Genomic DNA, 19,243 nt, shown 5'->3' on the forward strand with positions numbered 1-19,243 from the left:
GCAGTATTTTCTTGTGCAAACGAAGGAAAAGAAAGTTTGTGAGAAAGCTTGTGGGGTTTGTAAAATGAATAAATGCTTCTCAAGAAGGCCCAGAGGCTACTACACAGAAGGACAAGTTAAAATGCTTTATTTAGGTCTTTTCCTAACAACTCCATGCTTGCTTCTTGCTGAATAACTCAGCAAGTATTTATAGAATACATGGAAAGTCACCCTTTCACAGGATAATAGGCAAAAACTGCATTTCTTTCCCACAGCTTCCCTTCTTTAGTGAATACAATTTATAAACATGATTCTCAAACATCTCAGCTGAGGTGTTGGTTAAAACACTGAGACGTTCAAATACAAATACTGATGTTACTCAGTGGGAAGCCTGAGGACACACAGAGATGTGGGTTTTTACCAGCACCATGACACAATTCTTACACAAGTAGTCTTTAATACAGTTAGAGAAATATCACTACTTTAGAACTTACTCTCTCTATAAGTGATTTAGTGTCTTTAAAACTCTATTTCCTCATCTACGAAAAGGGTTTAATATTATGACCTTGCTCATAAGGTAATTGTGAAGCTCATTTAATATGATTATATAAAGTATTGATCAGAATGCCAGGCACATAATACATCCTCAATAAATGTGTGTTACTCTTAAATCTTTGTGCACTAACACTCAAAGACACTTGAATCTTTATCTTTTTTCTAGACTATCAATAAACAAGCAGATTTGGAGGGTTTAGGAAAAATAACAGAAATACCTCAAATTCTACTTGCTATTTCAAATGTCTAGAGATCTTGGATTTGGAGTGAACATATTATTATTTCCTTATTTTTAATTGTTTATTTAGAGAAATCAAATAGGAACTAATAATTCAGAACATTATCCAAAAATTAACCATATCTTTGCCTTTCATTTCATCTCCCCAAAATGGAAAAGCATATGTTCATACATCACTATGGCACACATAAATTTAGAAGAATAGTATCTTAGTGCATGGCAACAATACACCTTAAAAATGTAAGCCAATCAAACTGTGCCTACAAAGATATTTTTTTCCTGGTATTCGTATCTAAAGCATCTTACACATGAAATCAAAATAACAGAAACGTTAGTAGCACAGATCAGAACACTTCATTCCAAATACTAAATCTTCTACCTATTATCTAAGTGAACTTAGCAAAATTCGACTCCTCTGTGCTTCAAATTACAACTAAGTTACAAGCATACCTCAGAAGTATTGTGGACGCAGTTCCAGATCACCACAATAAAGAAATCATTGCAATAAGGTGAGTCACACTAATAACTTGGTTTCCTAATGCATATACAAGTTATATTTGCCCTAAACTGTTGCCTATTGAGTATGCAATAGCACTATGTCTACAAATGTACATACTTTAATTTAAAAACACAATAATTTATTGCTAAAAATGCTAACGATTACCTGAGTCTTTAGTGAGTGGAAACCTTTTAACTGGTAGAGGGTTGTGCCTCGATGTTGATGGATGCTGACTGATCAGAGTGGTGGTTGCTGAAGGATGGGGTAGATGCAGATGCAGCTATTTTTAAAATAAGGTAACAGTGGGCCAGGCATGGTGGCTCACGCCCTGTAATCCCAGCACTTTGGGAGGCTGAGGTGGGCGGATCACAAGGTCAGGAGTTGGAGACCATCCTGGCCAACATGGTGAAATCCTGTCTCTACTAAAAATACAAAAATTAGCTGGGCGTAGTGGTGCACACATGTAGTCCCAGCTACTTGGAAGGCTGAGGATGCAGTGAGCCGAGATTGTGCCACTGCACTCCAGCCTGGTGACAGAGTGAGATTCCATTTAAAAAAAAAAAAAAAAAAAAAAAAAGACAACAGTGAAGTTTGTGGCATCAATTCATTCTCCCTTTTATGAAATTTTTATCTGTAGCATGAAATCATGTTAAATAGCCTTTTACGCATAGTAAACTTCTTTCAAAATTGGAGTCAATCCTCTCAAATCCTGCTACTGCTTTAAAAACTAAGTTTATGCAGTGTTTGAAATCCTTTGTTATTAATTAAACAATGTTCACAGCATGTTCACCAGGAATAATATTTGTCTCAAGAAACCATTTTATTTGCTCATTCATAAGCAGCAGCTCCTCATCTGTTCAAGTTTCCTCGTGAGATTGCATCAATTCAACCACATCTTCAGGCTTCACTTCCAGTTCTAATTCTCTTGCTATTTCCAGCACATCTGCCGTTACTTCTGCCATTGAAGTCTTGAACCCCTGAAAGTTATCCATGAGGGTTTGAGTCAACTTCTTCCAAGCACCTGTTAATGTTGATACTTTGACTCCTTCCATGAATCACAAATCTTCTCAATGACATCTAGAATAGTAAATCCTTTCCAGGTGGTTTTCAATTTACTTTGCTCTGATATATCAGAAGAATCACTATCCGTGGCAGTGATAGGCTTATAAAATTTATTTCTTAAAGAATAAGACTTGAAAGTCAAAATTACTCCTTGATCCATTGGTTGCAGAAATGGAGGCTATGTTAGCAGGAATGAAAACATTAATATCGTGGTACATCTTCATCGGAGCTCTAGAGTGAATAGAGGCATTGTCAATGAGCAGCAATATTTAGAGGAAAAAAAAAAACAAACTTTTTTTTCTGAGCTGTAGTTCTCAACAGTGAGCTTAAAATACTCAGTAAACAATGCTATAAACAAATGTGCTGTCATCCAGACTTTGGTGCTTTATTTATAGAGGATAGGCAGGGTATATTTAGGACAATTCTTAAGATCTCTAGCGTTTTTGAAATGATAAATGACCATTGACTTTAACTTAAAGTCACCAGTTGCATTAGCCCCTAACAATAGAGTCAGTTTGTCCTTTGAAGCTTTCAAGGTAGCCACTGACTTTTCCTCTCTAGCTATAAAAGTCCTATATGTCATCTTTCCAATACAAAGCTGTTTCATCTATACTAAAAATCTGTTGTTTAATGTAGCAACCTTCACTTATCTCAACTTTATTTTCTGGATAACATTCTCCAGTTTCTAAATCAATATTTGCTGCTTCATCTTTCGTTTTTTTGTTAGAGAAATGGGTTCTTTCCTTAAACCTCTGGACCAACCTCTGCTGGCTTCCAATTTTTCTTCTACAACTTCCTCACCTCTCTCACTCATTGTAGAATTGAAAAGAGTTAGGGCTTTGCTCTGAATTAGGCTTTGGCTTAAGAGAATGTTGTAATTGGCTTGATCTTCTATCTAGACCTCTAAACTTTCTCCATATTAGTAATAAGGCTATCTTGCTTTCTTATTATTTGTGTGTTCACTGGAGTAGCACTTTTAATTTCCTTCTAGAATGTTTCCTTTACATTCACAACTTGGCTAGCTGTTTTATGTAATAAGTCTAGGTTTTGGCTTATCTTGGCTGTTGACATGTCTTCCTCACTAAAACTTAATCATTTTTAACTTTTGATTTAAAGTGAGAGACATGCAACTCTTTCCCTCAACACTTACAGGGCTTTGTAGCATTATTACCTGACCTGTTTTTAATATTGTTACTCCTCAGGGAATATAAGGAGGCTCAAGGAAAAGGTACCTAGATGACGGAACAGTCAGTGAGTGGAACAGTCAGAACAACACAGTATTTACTGATATTTATCAACAAAATTAAACAGCTTATATGGGTATAGTTCACGGTGGGTCCCCAAAACAATTATAACAGTAACATCAAAGATCACCATAACAAGTAATAATAATGAAAAGTGTTGAAATAATATGAGAATTACCAATATGTGACACAGAGGCATAAAGTAACCATAGGTTGTTGGAAAAAAAAGGCACTGATAGACTTGCTTGAAAGAGGGTTGCTACAAATCTTCACTTTTTAAAAAAATGCAATATCTGCAAAGTACAATAATACAAAGCTCAATAAAATAAGATATGCCTGTACTCGATACTAATGACAGCGCCTATTTCATTGATCCATTGGTAATAATCAAAATAATTCATGTATAAGTTCTTGAAAATAGTACTTGGAATATAATTAACAATAAATAAAGGTATGATTAAAAACATCAAAAGTAATAAAGGTAACATATTAATCCTGCACTAGGAGAAGCCAATGGCTCCATACAGTGAAATTTATCAGGGAATGTTCTATATTTGGGGAAAAGGAGTCTTTCTGAGCCTGATATTTAGTGCTGATAAAAGTTGAGAACAATTGGAAATTAATGACAACTTACGCTTCTGTTACCATGTTCCTAACATTAGTCTCAATGTACATTTGGTATGCTTATGATTTCTTCCTCTGTTTCTCCTCAAGATAGAAGTGATCCTACTTCAAGGCTATGTGGGATTAAGTTACGTTAATTTTCAGATGTGAATCTCAGGTCATGTGAGCATCACATAAAATATTGAAGAATGGGGCCAGGCACAGTGGCTCATGCCTGTAATCCCAGCACTTTGGGAGGCCGAGGCAAGTGGATCACCTGAGGTCAGGAGTTTGAGACCAGCCTGGCCAACACAGCGAAACCCCATCTCTACTGAACATACAAAAATTAGCTGGGCGTGGTGGCAGGTGCCTGTAATCCTAGCTACTTGGGAAGCTGAGGCAGGAGAATTGCTTGAACCCAGGAGGCGGAGGTTGTAGTGAGCCAAGATAGGGCCACAGCACTCCCGCCTGGGCGACAAGAGTGAAAATCCATCTAAAAATACATATATGCGAATGGGCTGGATATTCTTTTCAATTGCCCCTGGGGATTATCTCAGTTCCGACTTGTGTTTTGAGAGGCTGAGCTCAAATGAACACATTATCAGAGCACATAAACTTGGCCCCTGAATTGTAAATTCAGCCAATGGAAGGCACTGGTGATCAGAGGTAGGGTATTAATTCGACGGGCTCTCTCCCTGCCATGTGTTCGTTTGGCAGAGGTACACGTTCTCTGTATTAGTCCAGGGCCTTTGTCAGGCAGGTCATGCAGTTCCAATAAACATTTTCAACTTAATGATTCAGGCGACCTGACAGCTTCCCAGTGCATATGTCACACCTCTTTTTGGTTCCCTTAACACTTCCCGAAACTTTATATACGGTCCTTTAATTAAATGCCCTTAGATTACCCCTTGAGTATGCCCTTTGTTTCTTTCTGGGGGCCTGATTGCTAGGGAAAAGACTGATGAATCCAGTGAGATACTGAAACAAAAGTAAACAGTGTAATTTTGCATAATGTTGGGACTCGTAGACTATGTTACTTAGACATAACCTTTGGCCATAAAGACAAGTGGTCAAACGATGAATGATGATTAAAGTCTCAAATTTCTAATGCTATAGTCAAAAGATGTGGCAGAAATGGCCATTTGTCAGCTAAATAGTTCATGCTTTCCTTCTAGAGTGAAGTGGTCATCAAGAGTTTGCTGTCCAGGCAAAACATACATTTTGCAAGCTCAAACCTTGTGTCCAAAAGTGGGCATGCCTTTGGTGGATGTGAATGTGAGACATGCTATTCTAGGTTATGGCTTTCAAGAGCAGGTGTGGATTCATCACCTTCTCTTTTCTTTCCCAGTGGATGGAAGTCAAGGACTCCAATGTCTCACAAGATGAAAGAATCCCAAGTCTCATTTGGAGGAATGCTATCACTAACTAGGATTCCTGGAGCTAAATCATTACGTAAGATATAAACTTTTATTGTGTTAAGTTGCTGATATTTTGAGGTTTATTTATCACAGTAACTAGCATTACACCAACAGATATACAGTATATAAACTTAGCTTAAGGTTGAAATCCCTTCCTAGCTTTGTTGTTTAAGGCTACCCAGTGATCTCCCACTCTTTACACCCTGGTTTGCCCAATGCGAGTTATCTTTATGTCTTTACTATCTAGGTCACCCCTATGCTTCATCTCCTATACCAAATGCTAGTGCGTTCTTTGCACTTACATCTTTTTCTTCTGAACTCACTGCTATCACCTTCAACATCTGCTACATTTTGGAAACCAGATAAAAAATGTTCTATCATTGGCCATTCCGAATTCAGTTCTCTCTCATTTCCTTTTTCACCAAGTTGTGTTTTGGCTTAGATTTCATAAACTTCCACTTTCTGAATGAAGGTGCATCTATTCTACTCCTTAAACACAAATATAGTTTCTCACTACTGTGAAAATGTAACCAATTTCAGTTCTTTCACCAACCTGCTCCAAACCACAAGAGGAGTTATTTGTTCCAGCCTCCTGTGTGGACTGCTTTCCTATCAAAGCACCTCAGACATGCATGAGGAAGAAATATACACCTCTCTTCAGTGGGATAGTCCAGCACCAAACACTTACCAGAAATGTCTGTCTTGCAACAAATGTTCAGGTAACCAGTTCCAGCTATTTTGTGTGAGACTTTAGGGTTCATGTTTTTTGTTCTTTGTGTTTTGTTTTGTTTTTTTCTGCTCTATCATGAGGCCAAGATGTTTATTCTAATCTGAGATAGTCTACTTAAGGGTACTGTCATGTCCGTGAAATGCTAAAGAAGTGGAGAAGGAGTAAGTAAAGGTGAAAAATAAAAAGAGCAATTAACTTGATAAATATGTGGAACTGTTTTTTCCTTTGCCTCTCTAGAAAAGAAAAAGAATACCTAGAGTTGGGAAATTTGTGAAAAAATACAACTTTAATTAACTGAAGTCCTATTAAAATATTCTGCAAATTATCTGATAAATACTAAGAAATAAAAAGGGAAAACATAGGTTGAAAAACTGGCAAGATCTCATTGGCCTAGAGTTGTTGGTTACAGTGATTAGTTCTGTCTGCATCATTTAATATCTATGTTAGTTCCTGTCTGTTGGTGTAACCAATCACACAGACTTAGGGGATTAATAGAACGTAAATTTATTATCTTAGGGCTCTAGATGTCACAAGTTGAAATGTATTTCAATGGGCTGAAACCAAGGTGTTGGCAGGGATCTAGTGGAAGAATCTATACCTTGTCTTTTCCGGTGTCTAGAGCTGTATTTATTGCTTTACTTGGCTCATGGACCCTTCTTCTGTCTTGAAAGCCAACAACATAATGTCTTTAAATGTTTCTCAGCCTCCATTATCATGCCATGCTGTCCCTCCAATATCCTATCTCTCACTTAAAGAGGATCCAGATAATTCAGGTTAATCTTTCCATCCCAAATCCTTAACTTAATGACATCTTCAAAGTCCCTTTTCCACATAAGGTAACTTACAAGTTCCAGGAATTATGACACTGGCATGTTAGGCAGGGGCGTTTCTCTGCCTATCACAATATCCAAAGATAAATTTTAACTATTTTTCTATGATTAGTGTTTGAATACAAAAAAAATCACATATTCCTTTTTTTCCTCTCTGCAGGGTTGTAAAATTACCTTGGAAAACTTGTTCGTCTTCCAAAAATGTATATTTAAAAGTATATATTTAAAATGTGTATCTTTCTTTTATTTAATCATGTTCAAGTAACACTGAAGACATGGGGAGATGTGAGACAGCATTTTTTATCTCAAAAGATAAAGCCAGCATTTGGCTTGGGGCAATCTCTAAAAGGTGGTTGGAAAAGAATACATATAATTCGTTGATAAGGTGTGACATCAAAGATAAGGATAACAGAAGTATACTATTAAACCTATTTAATTTGGCAATTTCCATATCACATGTATTCCAAGTTATGCATTGTATTTCAATGCATTTGAGCAAAGGTTCTCTTTTTCCTTTTCTTTTACACATTCCAGGCCCCAGCAACTCTCAGTAGAAATGCCAATGTTAATTCCTTTTTTTACTCAATCTCAATCCATCCTTGCCCCATCTTTTTTATCTACTTTCTCTAACTTGGTTTCATTTTTCCTATTCCATGGTTAGGAGCATGGTGTCTTGTGATGGTGATTTCATGTATTTTCTGCATGGGGTTATTAACAGCATCCATTTTCTTGGGCATCAAGTGTAAGTACAAAAATATATTTTCAAAATAACCTGTATTGACATATGTATTATACACTACAAATAGCTTATATATATATATGATATATGTATATAATTATGTATAGAACTTCATAATTTATAAATGGATGGAAAATCAATTAAGTAATACGTGAATGCACATAAATGATTTAAAATAATGGCCTCAAATTTCAAGCATTGGATAGAACTCTCTGAGCACTTGGATGCCACTGATAACTTTCAGTGATCTATTGCATGTTTTTTAACTCAAATTATGTGCTGTAAGTCTTTGGGAGAAACAATGAAAATAATAACATATTCTGATTCAATTTGTGAGTCATGCTAACATGCTAAAGCATGCAATTTGAAAGATTTCACAGTCTGCTTTTCTGTTTCTAATACATATTTAATTTAAATTTGACTTTTAAGGAGTATTTATATTAGGCAAGTTTCATTTTAAAATGTTTAATGCAAACCCAAGAGCTTTGTTTGGCCACATTTAACCACATTGCTTTTTAGTCCAAATAGAAGAAATGTTTTCATGTTTGACAAGTGCAATTTTTATAAAATTTAATAATTACAGAGCTTCAGTTTCCAGAAAAAGAACTATGAACCTCTAACATCACTCATGCTAGTACTAAGAAAAATGTACATTAAAAGATAGAGGTGAAGGGTATTGTTTGGATAGATGTTTCTTTCTTATATGCCTTGGCAAATCATATCTCTATCTAAAAGACATCAGCCGGAGAGGAAGAATTATGAACTCTGAGAAAAAGAAAGGGAAAGGTTCAGATTCGCATTCACAAAATATGGGAAGTTTGATCTTGCTCAGGTAATGTCATGAGCTTCATTTTCTGCTGGTTTTTACAGGAAGGTTTTAAGAATTGCTAAGAGCTTACTCAGTAATTGTTACTTTGTCTATCTCCTCAAATAAAGTTTCACAGCTTAACAAAAATGTTAGAACTTCAAGACAGCTTTCTTTTTCTCTATCTACTCTCTTTGTGTCTTATTAAAAAATACATATTTTAGGCAAATGTGAGTTCATTTTTTAAGAAACATACATATTAAATACCTGTTTATCAAACACAATAGAAACAATTTATATCTAAAAGACCAGTTAAGTCAATTAACATCTAATAATCCACTTCTGCAAAAATTGAGGACTTTTAATGACACATTGCCAAGCTTCATTGTACCTCTACAATATAAGAATTCATATTTAAATTGCATTGCAAATATTTAAAAGTACTGTTTAAATGTTAATTCTATATAATGAATTTCAATGTTATTTTACAAATAATTATTTGGGGTAAGAAGATTTTGAAACCTAAAGTATAAAATCATTTCCAATTAAAAAAAAAATTAATTGAAGATGCAACATCTTGAAGCAGTGTTGTCAAGTGAATGGGATATATAATTTGGTTTTTATATAAACATAAATCTATAGTCTCCAATTGCCAAATATTTTTTCTACTATATAGACAAAAATCACATATTACATAATAAGGATGATTATAAGAGTACACTTTAGGTGAGGTGTGGTGGCTCACGCCTGTAATCCAGCACTTTGGGAGGCCGAGGTGGGCGGATTGCCTGAGGTCAAGAGTTCGAGACCAGTCTGGCCAACATGGTGAAACCCCATCTCTACTTAAAATACAAAAAAATTAGCCAGGAGTGGTAGCATGCGCCTGTAATCCCAGCTACTCCGGAGGCTGAGGCAGGGGAATTGCTTAAACCAGGGAGGTGGAGGCTGCAGTGAGCCAAGATCGTAGCACTGCACTCCAGCCTGGGCAACAGAGAGAGATTCTGTCTCAAAAAGAAAAAAAATACACTCTACATTTTCCATGTTGTCAAAAGATTTGCTGTTCAGTGTATATGTAAGTGTCTTCTCGGTCTAGTAGAGGAAATCTTTTTATATGAAACCTATAAATCATGTTCCTAAGATGGTGAGTTATTTTAAACTGTCTTAATTGTGACCCAGCAGTACCACTTTTGGAAATTGTTCCTGTGGATAAACCTGCAATCTAACAATAGGGGAAAAGCCTCAAATACCCACCACATTGATAAGAGACCATGTTAATAAATAAGGGTACATCATCTACACAACAGAATACCTGGAAGCAAGAGCAACAAAAGAAAGAAGAAACACTTCTGCATGTAAAGCACAAACGGCATTTAAAACTTGGCTGATGAGATCAGTTGTACCCCAAACATCAGCATCATGCAATATGCCTGAGTAACAAACCTGCACATGTACCCCCGAATCTAAATAAAAGCTGAAATTATTTTTTAAATGTATATGCTATGTTACAATTTGACTAAAAATGAACATTTTCTTGAATTTAAACAAACAATGAAAGGTTATATAAGAAATACTAAAAGTGAGGGCAAGAGGAGTGAGATAAATCGTGACAATGTGGATAAAAAGATATTTCAATGTTTGCTTTTTGGATTTTTTTTAATGTTTTAATCCTATGAATGTAGTGTATCTTTAAAAAAAGTTAACTCCCCAAACACAAATTGTATGAAGAAAATGTTACTTTGATGAGGATAAAAGAAACATAGCTAGAAAACCATGCGCTTAAGACTTCCAGTAATTTTTAGAAAATTCTTACAAATAAAAGTTTTTGCTTTTTAAATTTTGTCTTAATAGCTAAAAATGTATACCTACAAAACTTAAATATCACTATACAGATGTAAAGTATATTTTCCTTTAGCTTTTGTTCAAGTGTAGTGACTATTAATTTTTATTGTTGTTGTTTTTAAATTTATCATTTGCCTAGGTCTTCTTATACATTTTTAACACTTAGGGCTTTAAAAAAATACAACCGGTTACCATATTGAAACTGTTGTGTTAAGCAATAAGCAGCTTCTTCATGTGAAACATTCTGTTCAATAACTAATTACTTGTCCCAGCTGGTTATAGATTATGTTATAGCCAGTAGGCTTGGAGTTACAAAAGTCATGTTTATTTTTTAATAAATATTCCATTTTGATTATGTTCCAGTTTAAATTAAAATGTTACATCCAATTATCTTTATGAAAACTTGCATTGTAAGACAAATGTCAAAACATATTTAACTTGTATACATATATATTTTTTAAACAGTACCATGTTTCTGACAAAAAGTAGTAAATGAAAATTATAACCTTTTGTTTAAAAGTATCATAACATGAATATAATGAAAGTGCTAATTACAAATTGCTCATATATATTACTAAAGGACAGTTCATTCCTACCTGACAATAGAAGGACTGGTAAAATTAATTAAGTCATATTTATATAAAAGAATACAATGCCATTATTTAAAGAAATCTTCTAGAACCATTGTTATTGTTTTGGAAATATGGTTATGCAATATTTTCTCACGAAAGAAGCAGATTTCTAAAAAGACATTTATATAAAAATATGGTTTTCTAAAGGTTGTATATAAAATACTTTTCTATATACGTACACAGGAAAGAGTTTCAATAGATATAAACCAAATACTAATGGCCATATTTGAGTGGTAGGTTTCAAAGTAAGTAGACTTAATTTTTAGTTTTCTTCCTACTATTTCACATTTTCTAATTTTTCTACATTATTTATGGCATTAATTTTTTATTTAAAAAACTCTGTAGTTCAAAATATTTTCTAAGAAATCAGCTTTTTAATTTGTTTTTACTGTTCATTTTCTTAATTCATCAATTAGGTATAATGTATAATATCATACAACAAATAATTTTATTTGGGGGACGTTAAAAGTATTTTGTTATTTTTCCCTAGGTAATTATATTGTTTTGTCTTTAGTCCTCATTGCAAATTTATTACAACTTCAACCCCAATAAAGCTGCTATATTTTGCTTCCCATTTGAAACTCTGAAGAGAAGTCTCATTTCTCTTTCTCCAGTTTTATTAGTTTCATATAGTATAAGCTGTTCAGATAGTAATAAACAACAACAGCTTCTATAATATGGCTAATCTAAAAAAGCATCTCAATATAAAATTTTAGAATTATATATTGAATCTAAGAGGAAAATTATTATTTTTCAATGTCTAAACATGCCAGATCATTAATAGGATAAAATTAGCGCATCACTGTCCTACACTCGACTCTGGTTAGATCCATCATTTTGCTAAAAAGAGGGAAAAAACTCCAAGCAGCTGACAGCCTGAGTTTTTTTACCTATCCACAGATGGACAGGGCATAAACATCTGCTTTGTCTAGTCCATGGCTTTTGAGGTCTGGTATTTTCTTCTCAGCAGCAATGTTGATAAGTAAAACAGATCAGAATATGTAGATATGTAATTAAATGTTTTTTGTCTTTTTCTTTTCTTTTCTTACTCTTTTGACCAGGCCGGAGTGCAGAGTGCAGGGGTATGATCTCACCTCACTGCAACCTCTGCCTTCTGGGTTCGAGTACCTCTCCTGCCTCAGCTTCCTGAGTAGCTGGGATTACACGTGCACGTTACCACGCCCAGCTAATTTTTGTATTCTTAGTACATGGCTTTGCCATGTTGGCCATGGTGGTCTCGAACTCCTGACCTCAAGTGATCCACCCCCCCCTCAGCCTCCCAAAATGCTGGGATTACAGGCAAGAGCCACCGCGACCATCCTGTCTTGGTCAGAAGATTTTTGTGTGTGACCTTGGTTACCTCCATTTTGTGGTTAAAAATACGAACGTAATTTTACAGATTTGCCCATTTGTTCTCCTCTTTTGTTCTGTTTCTCTCTAAAAGAGGATTTTTAATACTAAAGGTCTGGCTGACATGCATAGGTGTTTTGATTTGTTTCTTAATTAACTAATTAATTTTTCTTGATGCCATTCTCTCTGTACAATATGTCTATTCAATAGCCACAATCTGATAATGATTAACATATCATAAACTTATTTTAAACCAATTATATAACTGAGTAGAATCAATTTATCTGATTCCAAAACCTGTACTAATTAAAGCTAGGTGTATTAGTGGACAAAAAGACAGCTATAAAATACAATAAAGAATCCAGAAATAGACTCATACAAATATGCCCAAATGATTTTTTCAGCAGTGCAAATCAATTGAAAGAAGAAGGATAGGCTTTTCAACAAATGGTGCTGGAGAAATTAGACATCCATAGGAAAGAAAAAATAAAAGAAAAAGAAAATAAGCCTAAGTCTTATACCTTACACAAAAATTAAAAGTTAACTCAAAATAGATCACAGTCTTAAATGTAGAGCATAAAACTATAAAACTTTCCAAAAATATAAGACAAAATCTTCAGAATCTAAAGGTGGGCAAATAATTCTTAGACTTACATCAAAAAATGATTAATGAAAGGAAAAATTGGTAAGCTGGATGGACCTCATCAAAATGAAATGTACATACTCTGCAAAAAACACTAGGAAGAGGATAAAAAGACATGTTACAGGCCAGGTGTGGTGGCTTATGCCTGTAATCCCAGCACTTTGGGATTCCTTGAGTCCAGGAGTTCAAGACCATCCTGGGCAAGAAGGTAAGACCCCATCTCTACAAAAATAAATAAGTAAATAAATAAAAGACAAGTTACAGACTGGGAATAAATACTTGTAAATCAATATCTGACAAAGGACTAGAACCTAGAATGTACAAAGAACTCTCAAAACTCAACAGTAAAAAACTAGAACATCCAATGAGAAAATGGCAAAAAGACATGAAAAGACATTTCACCAGAGAGAATATACAAATGTCAAATAAGCACAAGAAAAGACGTTCAATGTCATTAGCCATTGAGGAAATGCAAATTAAAACTACAGTGAGATATTACTACATACATAATCAGAATGGGTAAAATAACAGTAAGTGACAACATCAAATGCACGTCAAGCTACAGAGAAAGCGGATCACTCACTCACTCCTGGTGGAAATGTAATATGCTGTAGCCACTGTGGAAAATAGTGTAGCAGTTTCTTAAAAATCTAAACTTCACAATTCCTTAAAACACAGCAATTGCACCCTTGAGCGTATACCTCATAGAAATGAAAATTTATGTTCACACAAAAACCTGTACATGAGTGCCTATAGTAGCTCTATTTGTAATGACTAAAACCTGAAAACTACCCGGATGTCCTTCGGTGGGTGAACGGTTAAACTAGTAGTGGTAGTCCATATCACGGAATTCTACTCAACAATAAGAAATAGGTGAGCTATTTATTTAAACAACAGTCTGCATGAGTCTCCAGAGGATTATTCTGAGTGAATGAAGCGAAGAGCAAAAGGTTACGTACTGTAAGATACCATTTATATTTCATTCAATGTGATAGAAAAGGAACACAAATTAGTGATTGCCAGGAGTAAACAAGGGGTGAAGGCAAGAGGGAAGTGGGTGTACTTATAAAAGGGCAAGGACAGATCCTGATGGTAATGGAGGAGCCGAGTTTCTTGATTGTATCAATGTCAATATCCTGGTTGTGCCATTGTACTATAATTTTACATGTCTATGTACTGATATGGAACTATGTTCAAATATGTATGTTAATGATAAAAGGTGCAAAACCATATAAACATATTGTTACCATTTGTGTTAATGGGAGAGTGCGAGTTTTATATTCATTTGCTTTCATTTGTAATGTTTCATTTTGTTTTATGTGTAACATTCAAAACCTCCCAAATAATAAAAATTAAATTGGTAAATCTGGTTGGGGAGAGTAAAATCGAGTGAATTAAAAAGGGGTGCAAAGAGAAGTTTTGTTCCACGTCCTTTGTAGTGTTTGATTCTTGTACAATGTAAGCTTTAAGCAAAAACTAAAATAATACAAATTCAAGTCTCAAAAATAATAGTAATTTGTAGTTGTCTTTAGTCTGTGTTGAAGGATTATTTTGCTATAAAATGTCAGTATCTTATTAGGAATGATTGCTGTCATTTGAAGTGTTGCAGGTGTCCACCACTGCGATGCAGCAGCAAGAAAAACTCATCCAACAAGAGAGGGCACTGCTAAACTTTACAGAATGGAAGAGAAGCCATGTCCTTCAGATGAAATTTTGTCAAACCTTCATGCAAAACTCTTTTAGTTCAGGTAATGCATAAAAATCAGTTTCCACTGTATACATCTAAATATATACACCAATGCCTCAAAAGAAACAGTGACACACATTTTGTTCTCTGCAACACTGTTAGGATTTTATAATAAGAGTAACATAATTTTGATCACTCTTTAGTTCAATCTTATTATAACATCCAATACTATGTGGAAACACCAGGGATCCAAAAGAATACAACTAAAGGAAATGTACTGTCAAATGCCAAAGAGGTATGTGTGCAATTAGTAGGTCAGATTAAAAAAATACACGCACACACACAAAAAGACATCGTTTTATCCAGCCATTCAAATTTGTAAGGGTATTTTAATTCTAGCTCCAAATTTCCCAATATATTTAGTTTAGGTACTGTTTTAGTTTCAAGTTTAGATAGCTTTGAGCAAAAAAATTCATTTTGACAATGAGTATTTACCACAAAATTCTTTTATGATGCAGGACCTAGCTCTTTTTTAAAATTCTATGAATTTACTCCAGTTTAATCTTTTATATGCTTTACAAGCATTTTAAACCTAATGCAGTCTATTTCTACCTGTCATATAGTTTGTCAAGTATTCTATGGTTACTTAATTGGCATTTCATAATGCTTGTACATATAGTTTAGAGAATTAACTTTCCTAGACTGGATACCATTTACATAATTGCCAGTGAGAGATGTCAAAAATCAACCATAGTTCCTTCTGATTAAAATTTAATCAAGTATTTGAAGGATCACTGTGTGCCCAACAACGTCTCTATATGCAGCAGGCCACTGCAAACTCGAGTGAGACCCACCTCTGAGCCATCAACTTTCAACAGAACAACAATATCCATTTTGGAGACGTACAAATCCAACACGTTCTTCAGCGTCACAAATACCACTGTCTACATTATTTATACTATAACTCTAACAATGTTCAGGATATTGGTTAGCAGGGATTCCAAACAAAAGATATAGAAGAGCTTTAAACAACTCAACATCTGGCCCGTGGAAGCTACTGATGAGTTATTTCTTAGCCTACATACAGGGACTGTCTAGAAACCAGAGTTGTGGAAGTTTCAGTGTCTTTCCTTCTATAGACCTGTGCCAGAAACACTCGGTCAAATTCTTGGTCTTTGGTCCCCCTTTTCCACATTTGACCATTCTTCTTTTGTGACCATATTCCATCTTAAAACAGGTTCCATAAAACTGATTAAACATTAAGGCTTACTTCTTAGTTGTATCAGAGTCCTAAACTAAACATATTGTTCACTTATGTTCTTCTCCAGTTTTCCTCACCTGCATGTTTTCAAATCACTTCTTAAGGTGGATTACTTGTTCTCTCCATTATCTATAAAATATTTCCTTGTTTAGCGCTCAGAATTTAAATATAAATTCAAAGCTTATTATTCAATCCATGCAATGGTCCAGTACATTTCTGGCTAAATTGGGGCAGTAAGATTAACCGACATGAAACAATAAGCAAATAAGTGAAGACAATAAATGATGTGAATTCAAAGAAAGGAAAGACTGATAAAACGGGAATAATCAGATTAACTATTATAGAAGATAAAAAAATTAGTTAAGTATATCCCACAATTAATTTCATATTTAAGTTAAAGGCCCATTGCATGTAGAACATATTACATGAATCTTACTCTATTGAGCCTCAGAGAAGCTGAAATTGGTAAGTGCTACATCATGTGAACCATTATGTTATGGGATTCAGCCTTGCTAAGGGTGAGGCAAGGGGCTTTTTGGGGGATATATGTTGTTAATATTTTACAACAAGATACTAAAGTAAAATGTTTATATTCAAAGCGCATAACTGCAGTCCTTGTCCAAACAATTGGATTCAGAACAGAGAAAGCTGTTACTATGTCTCTGAACATTGGAGAATTTGGCACACCAGTCAAGAGAATTGTTTAAAGGAAGGTTCCACACTGCTACAAATAGAGAGCAAAGAAGAAATGGTAAACACTGTTTTGTGGTCTCATGTTATTCTGAAAATACCATTTTACTTATTAAAAGAAATCCCTCATTCTCATAAGATAAAGTTCCTTAATATTGTATAACAGCAGTATAATTGTAAAAATAAAGGTTTAAAAGAGACAAAGTTAGAATCCTTATGTTTTATTTTCTTTTTAATGGGAAAACATAAAAATAGGATGGTTATCTGAAATCGAGAAGAATACGTTTGTTCTATGTCCTTGGTTAATTAAAAAGCAGAGGGAATAAGGAGAATACTATTTCATAGCATGATAATCCACTTCAAGATGTACGTACATTATAGTTGCAGATATGTTTTAAACGTATTATTTTCAATGCTGTAGGCAAATATAATAACCTATAATAATCTTGTAATTATCAAGAAAAAACAGAAGTATAAAAACTGAAGTGATGCCATGAAATAAATAGGTCTTGAAAAATAAGTATCTGCTAAATGAAATGTTTAATTGGCATTAAATCTAGTTTACCAACGTCTTAACAAGTGAATAGGCTGGGTGGGGTGGTTCACACCTGTAATCCCAGCATTTTGGGAGGCCAAGGTGGGTGGATCACCTGAGCTCAGGAGTTCAAGGCCAGCCTGGCTAACATGGTGAAACCCTGTCTCTACTAAAAATACAAAAATTAGGTGGGCATGGTGGTGGGAGCCTGTAATTCCAGCTACGTGGGAGGCTGAGGCAGGAGAATTGCTTGAACCCAGGAGGCAGAGGTTTGCAATGAGCTGAGACAGTGCCATTGCACTCCAGCTTTTGCAACAAGAGCAAAGCTCCATCTCAAAAATAATAATAATAATAAAATAAAACAAGTGAACAATAAGATGTTTCCTTGAACTCATTCTACCCATAAATATATATGAAATAGAATGCAAAATTGCACACTTTGGCCCTATAAAAAATGTATACCTGCTATATTCAGTAATTAGATGAAGTTCATTTCAACAAAAGTCATGAGAAAATAATTTGTTAAGGATATGCAACAAATCAAGAACACTTGAAGTAAATTATTACAATTATATGCTCAAAAAGTTATTTTATGTGCAAATTTGATGACACAAATTAGAATGCTTCTTCTAACTGAATGTGCTCATACTTAAGTCACTCCTGGAATCTCATGAACTATTTTTCCATATCGAAGTATTCTGAGAAAGGCTATTCTATGTGGTCTATGATGTCAAGAATACTTTTACTTTCGATATTGAAGCTTCAGTATAACACTTTCTTTTCTTGACGTGTACTACCTACTGGGCTCTGAATATGTTGAAACTTTAAAAATCCCAGTTGTTTATTTTTTTCATTGTCTTTAACACCACATGGATCATACAGCAATAGAAAATAGTCTAAAAAATGTATCTGCACTTTTTTATACTCCCTTCTCTCTTTTTCCAGATTTCAAGTTCCCATTAATTTCTAGCTAGGCAAAATGTCACACTTTATATTTCACTAGAGTTTTGTTTGTTTGTTTTCTCATTTCACAGTTCAGGTCTTGTCTCTTACAGGATTTTATCACTGGCAGCTTGAGGAAGATTAGAGGAAGCTATGATTACTGGGTGGGGTTGTCTCAGGATGGACACAGCGGACGCTGGCTTTGGCAAGATGGCTCCTCTCCTTCTCCTGGCCTGTAAGTCTCTGAGTAAAATGCTACAAGAAAAGTTAGAAACATGAGGGAATTCAAAAGTTTATTTTACCTTGTATCATGAATTTTCTCCAAGGGACAAGCAGCATGATAATGTTACAGGCGGCTAATTGGGATTATTGTTATTATTATTATTTTGAGGCGGAGTCTCGCTCTGTCCCGCAGACTGGAGTGCAGTGGCGCGATCTCGGCTCACTGCAAGCTCCGCCTCCCGGGTTCACGCCATTCTCCTGCCTCAGCCTCGGAAGTAGGTGGGACTACAGGCGCCCGCGACCACGCCCGGCTAATTTTTTGTATTTTTCGTAGAGACGGGGTTTCACCGTGTTAGCCAGGATGGTCTCGATCTCCTGACCTCGTGATCCGCCCACTTCGGCCTCCCAAAGTGTTGGGATTACAGGCGTGAGCCACCGCGCCCGGCCTAATTGGGATTAAAGCTAACAAAATTTAGAATAGCTTCATGCCTTCTAAGTCTTTCTCCTTGCCAGCCCTGCTACTATTATCCTATAGAAAATTCACCTCACAATTTGAGTGTCTGATGAATAATATAATTATCAAGTGTGTTTCTTTTGTATTGCTTAGTATGTAGAGGGTAACTATTCATTTCCACATTAAGCTTTTCAGATGGCAGTGAGGAGATGGAGAAGCAGAATCAGGTGCCTTAGTATTTTGAAAATTAAGAGTCAGCAAAGACATTCTAATTTAGGGACTGTCT

At 35.0% G+C, this 19,243-nt stretch overlaps 1 protein-coding gene across 1 annotated transcript in view; it reads left to right on the top strand.

The window, feature by feature from the left end:
• The window catches only part of CLEC9A (C-type lectin domain containing 9A), a 37,469-nt gene that overhangs the window by 17,614 nt on the left and 612 nt on the right, over window positions 1-19,243 (top strand). Inside the window, exons 3-7 of the mRNA XM_010376674.2 lie at window positions 5,529-6,317; window positions 7,820-7,900; window positions 14,768-14,914; window positions 16,714-16,865; window positions 18,395-18,516. Coding sequence (XP_010374976.1) covers window positions 6,065-6,317; window positions 7,820-7,900; window positions 14,768-14,914; window positions 16,714-16,865; window positions 18,395-18,516 — 755 coding nt within the window. The 5' untranslated portion in view covers window positions 5,529-6,064. The remainder of the gene's footprint in view (window positions 1-5,528; window positions 6,318-7,819; window positions 7,901-14,767; window positions 14,915-16,713; window positions 16,866-18,394; window positions 18,517-19,243) is intronic.

This window comes from Rhinopithecus roxellana, chromosome 10, assembly GCF_007565055.1.
Source record: "Rhinopithecus roxellana isolate Shanxi Qingling chromosome 10, ASM756505v1, whole genome shotgun sequence".
NCBI lineage: Eukaryota > Metazoa > Chordata > Mammalia > Primates > Cercopithecidae > Rhinopithecus > Rhinopithecus roxellana.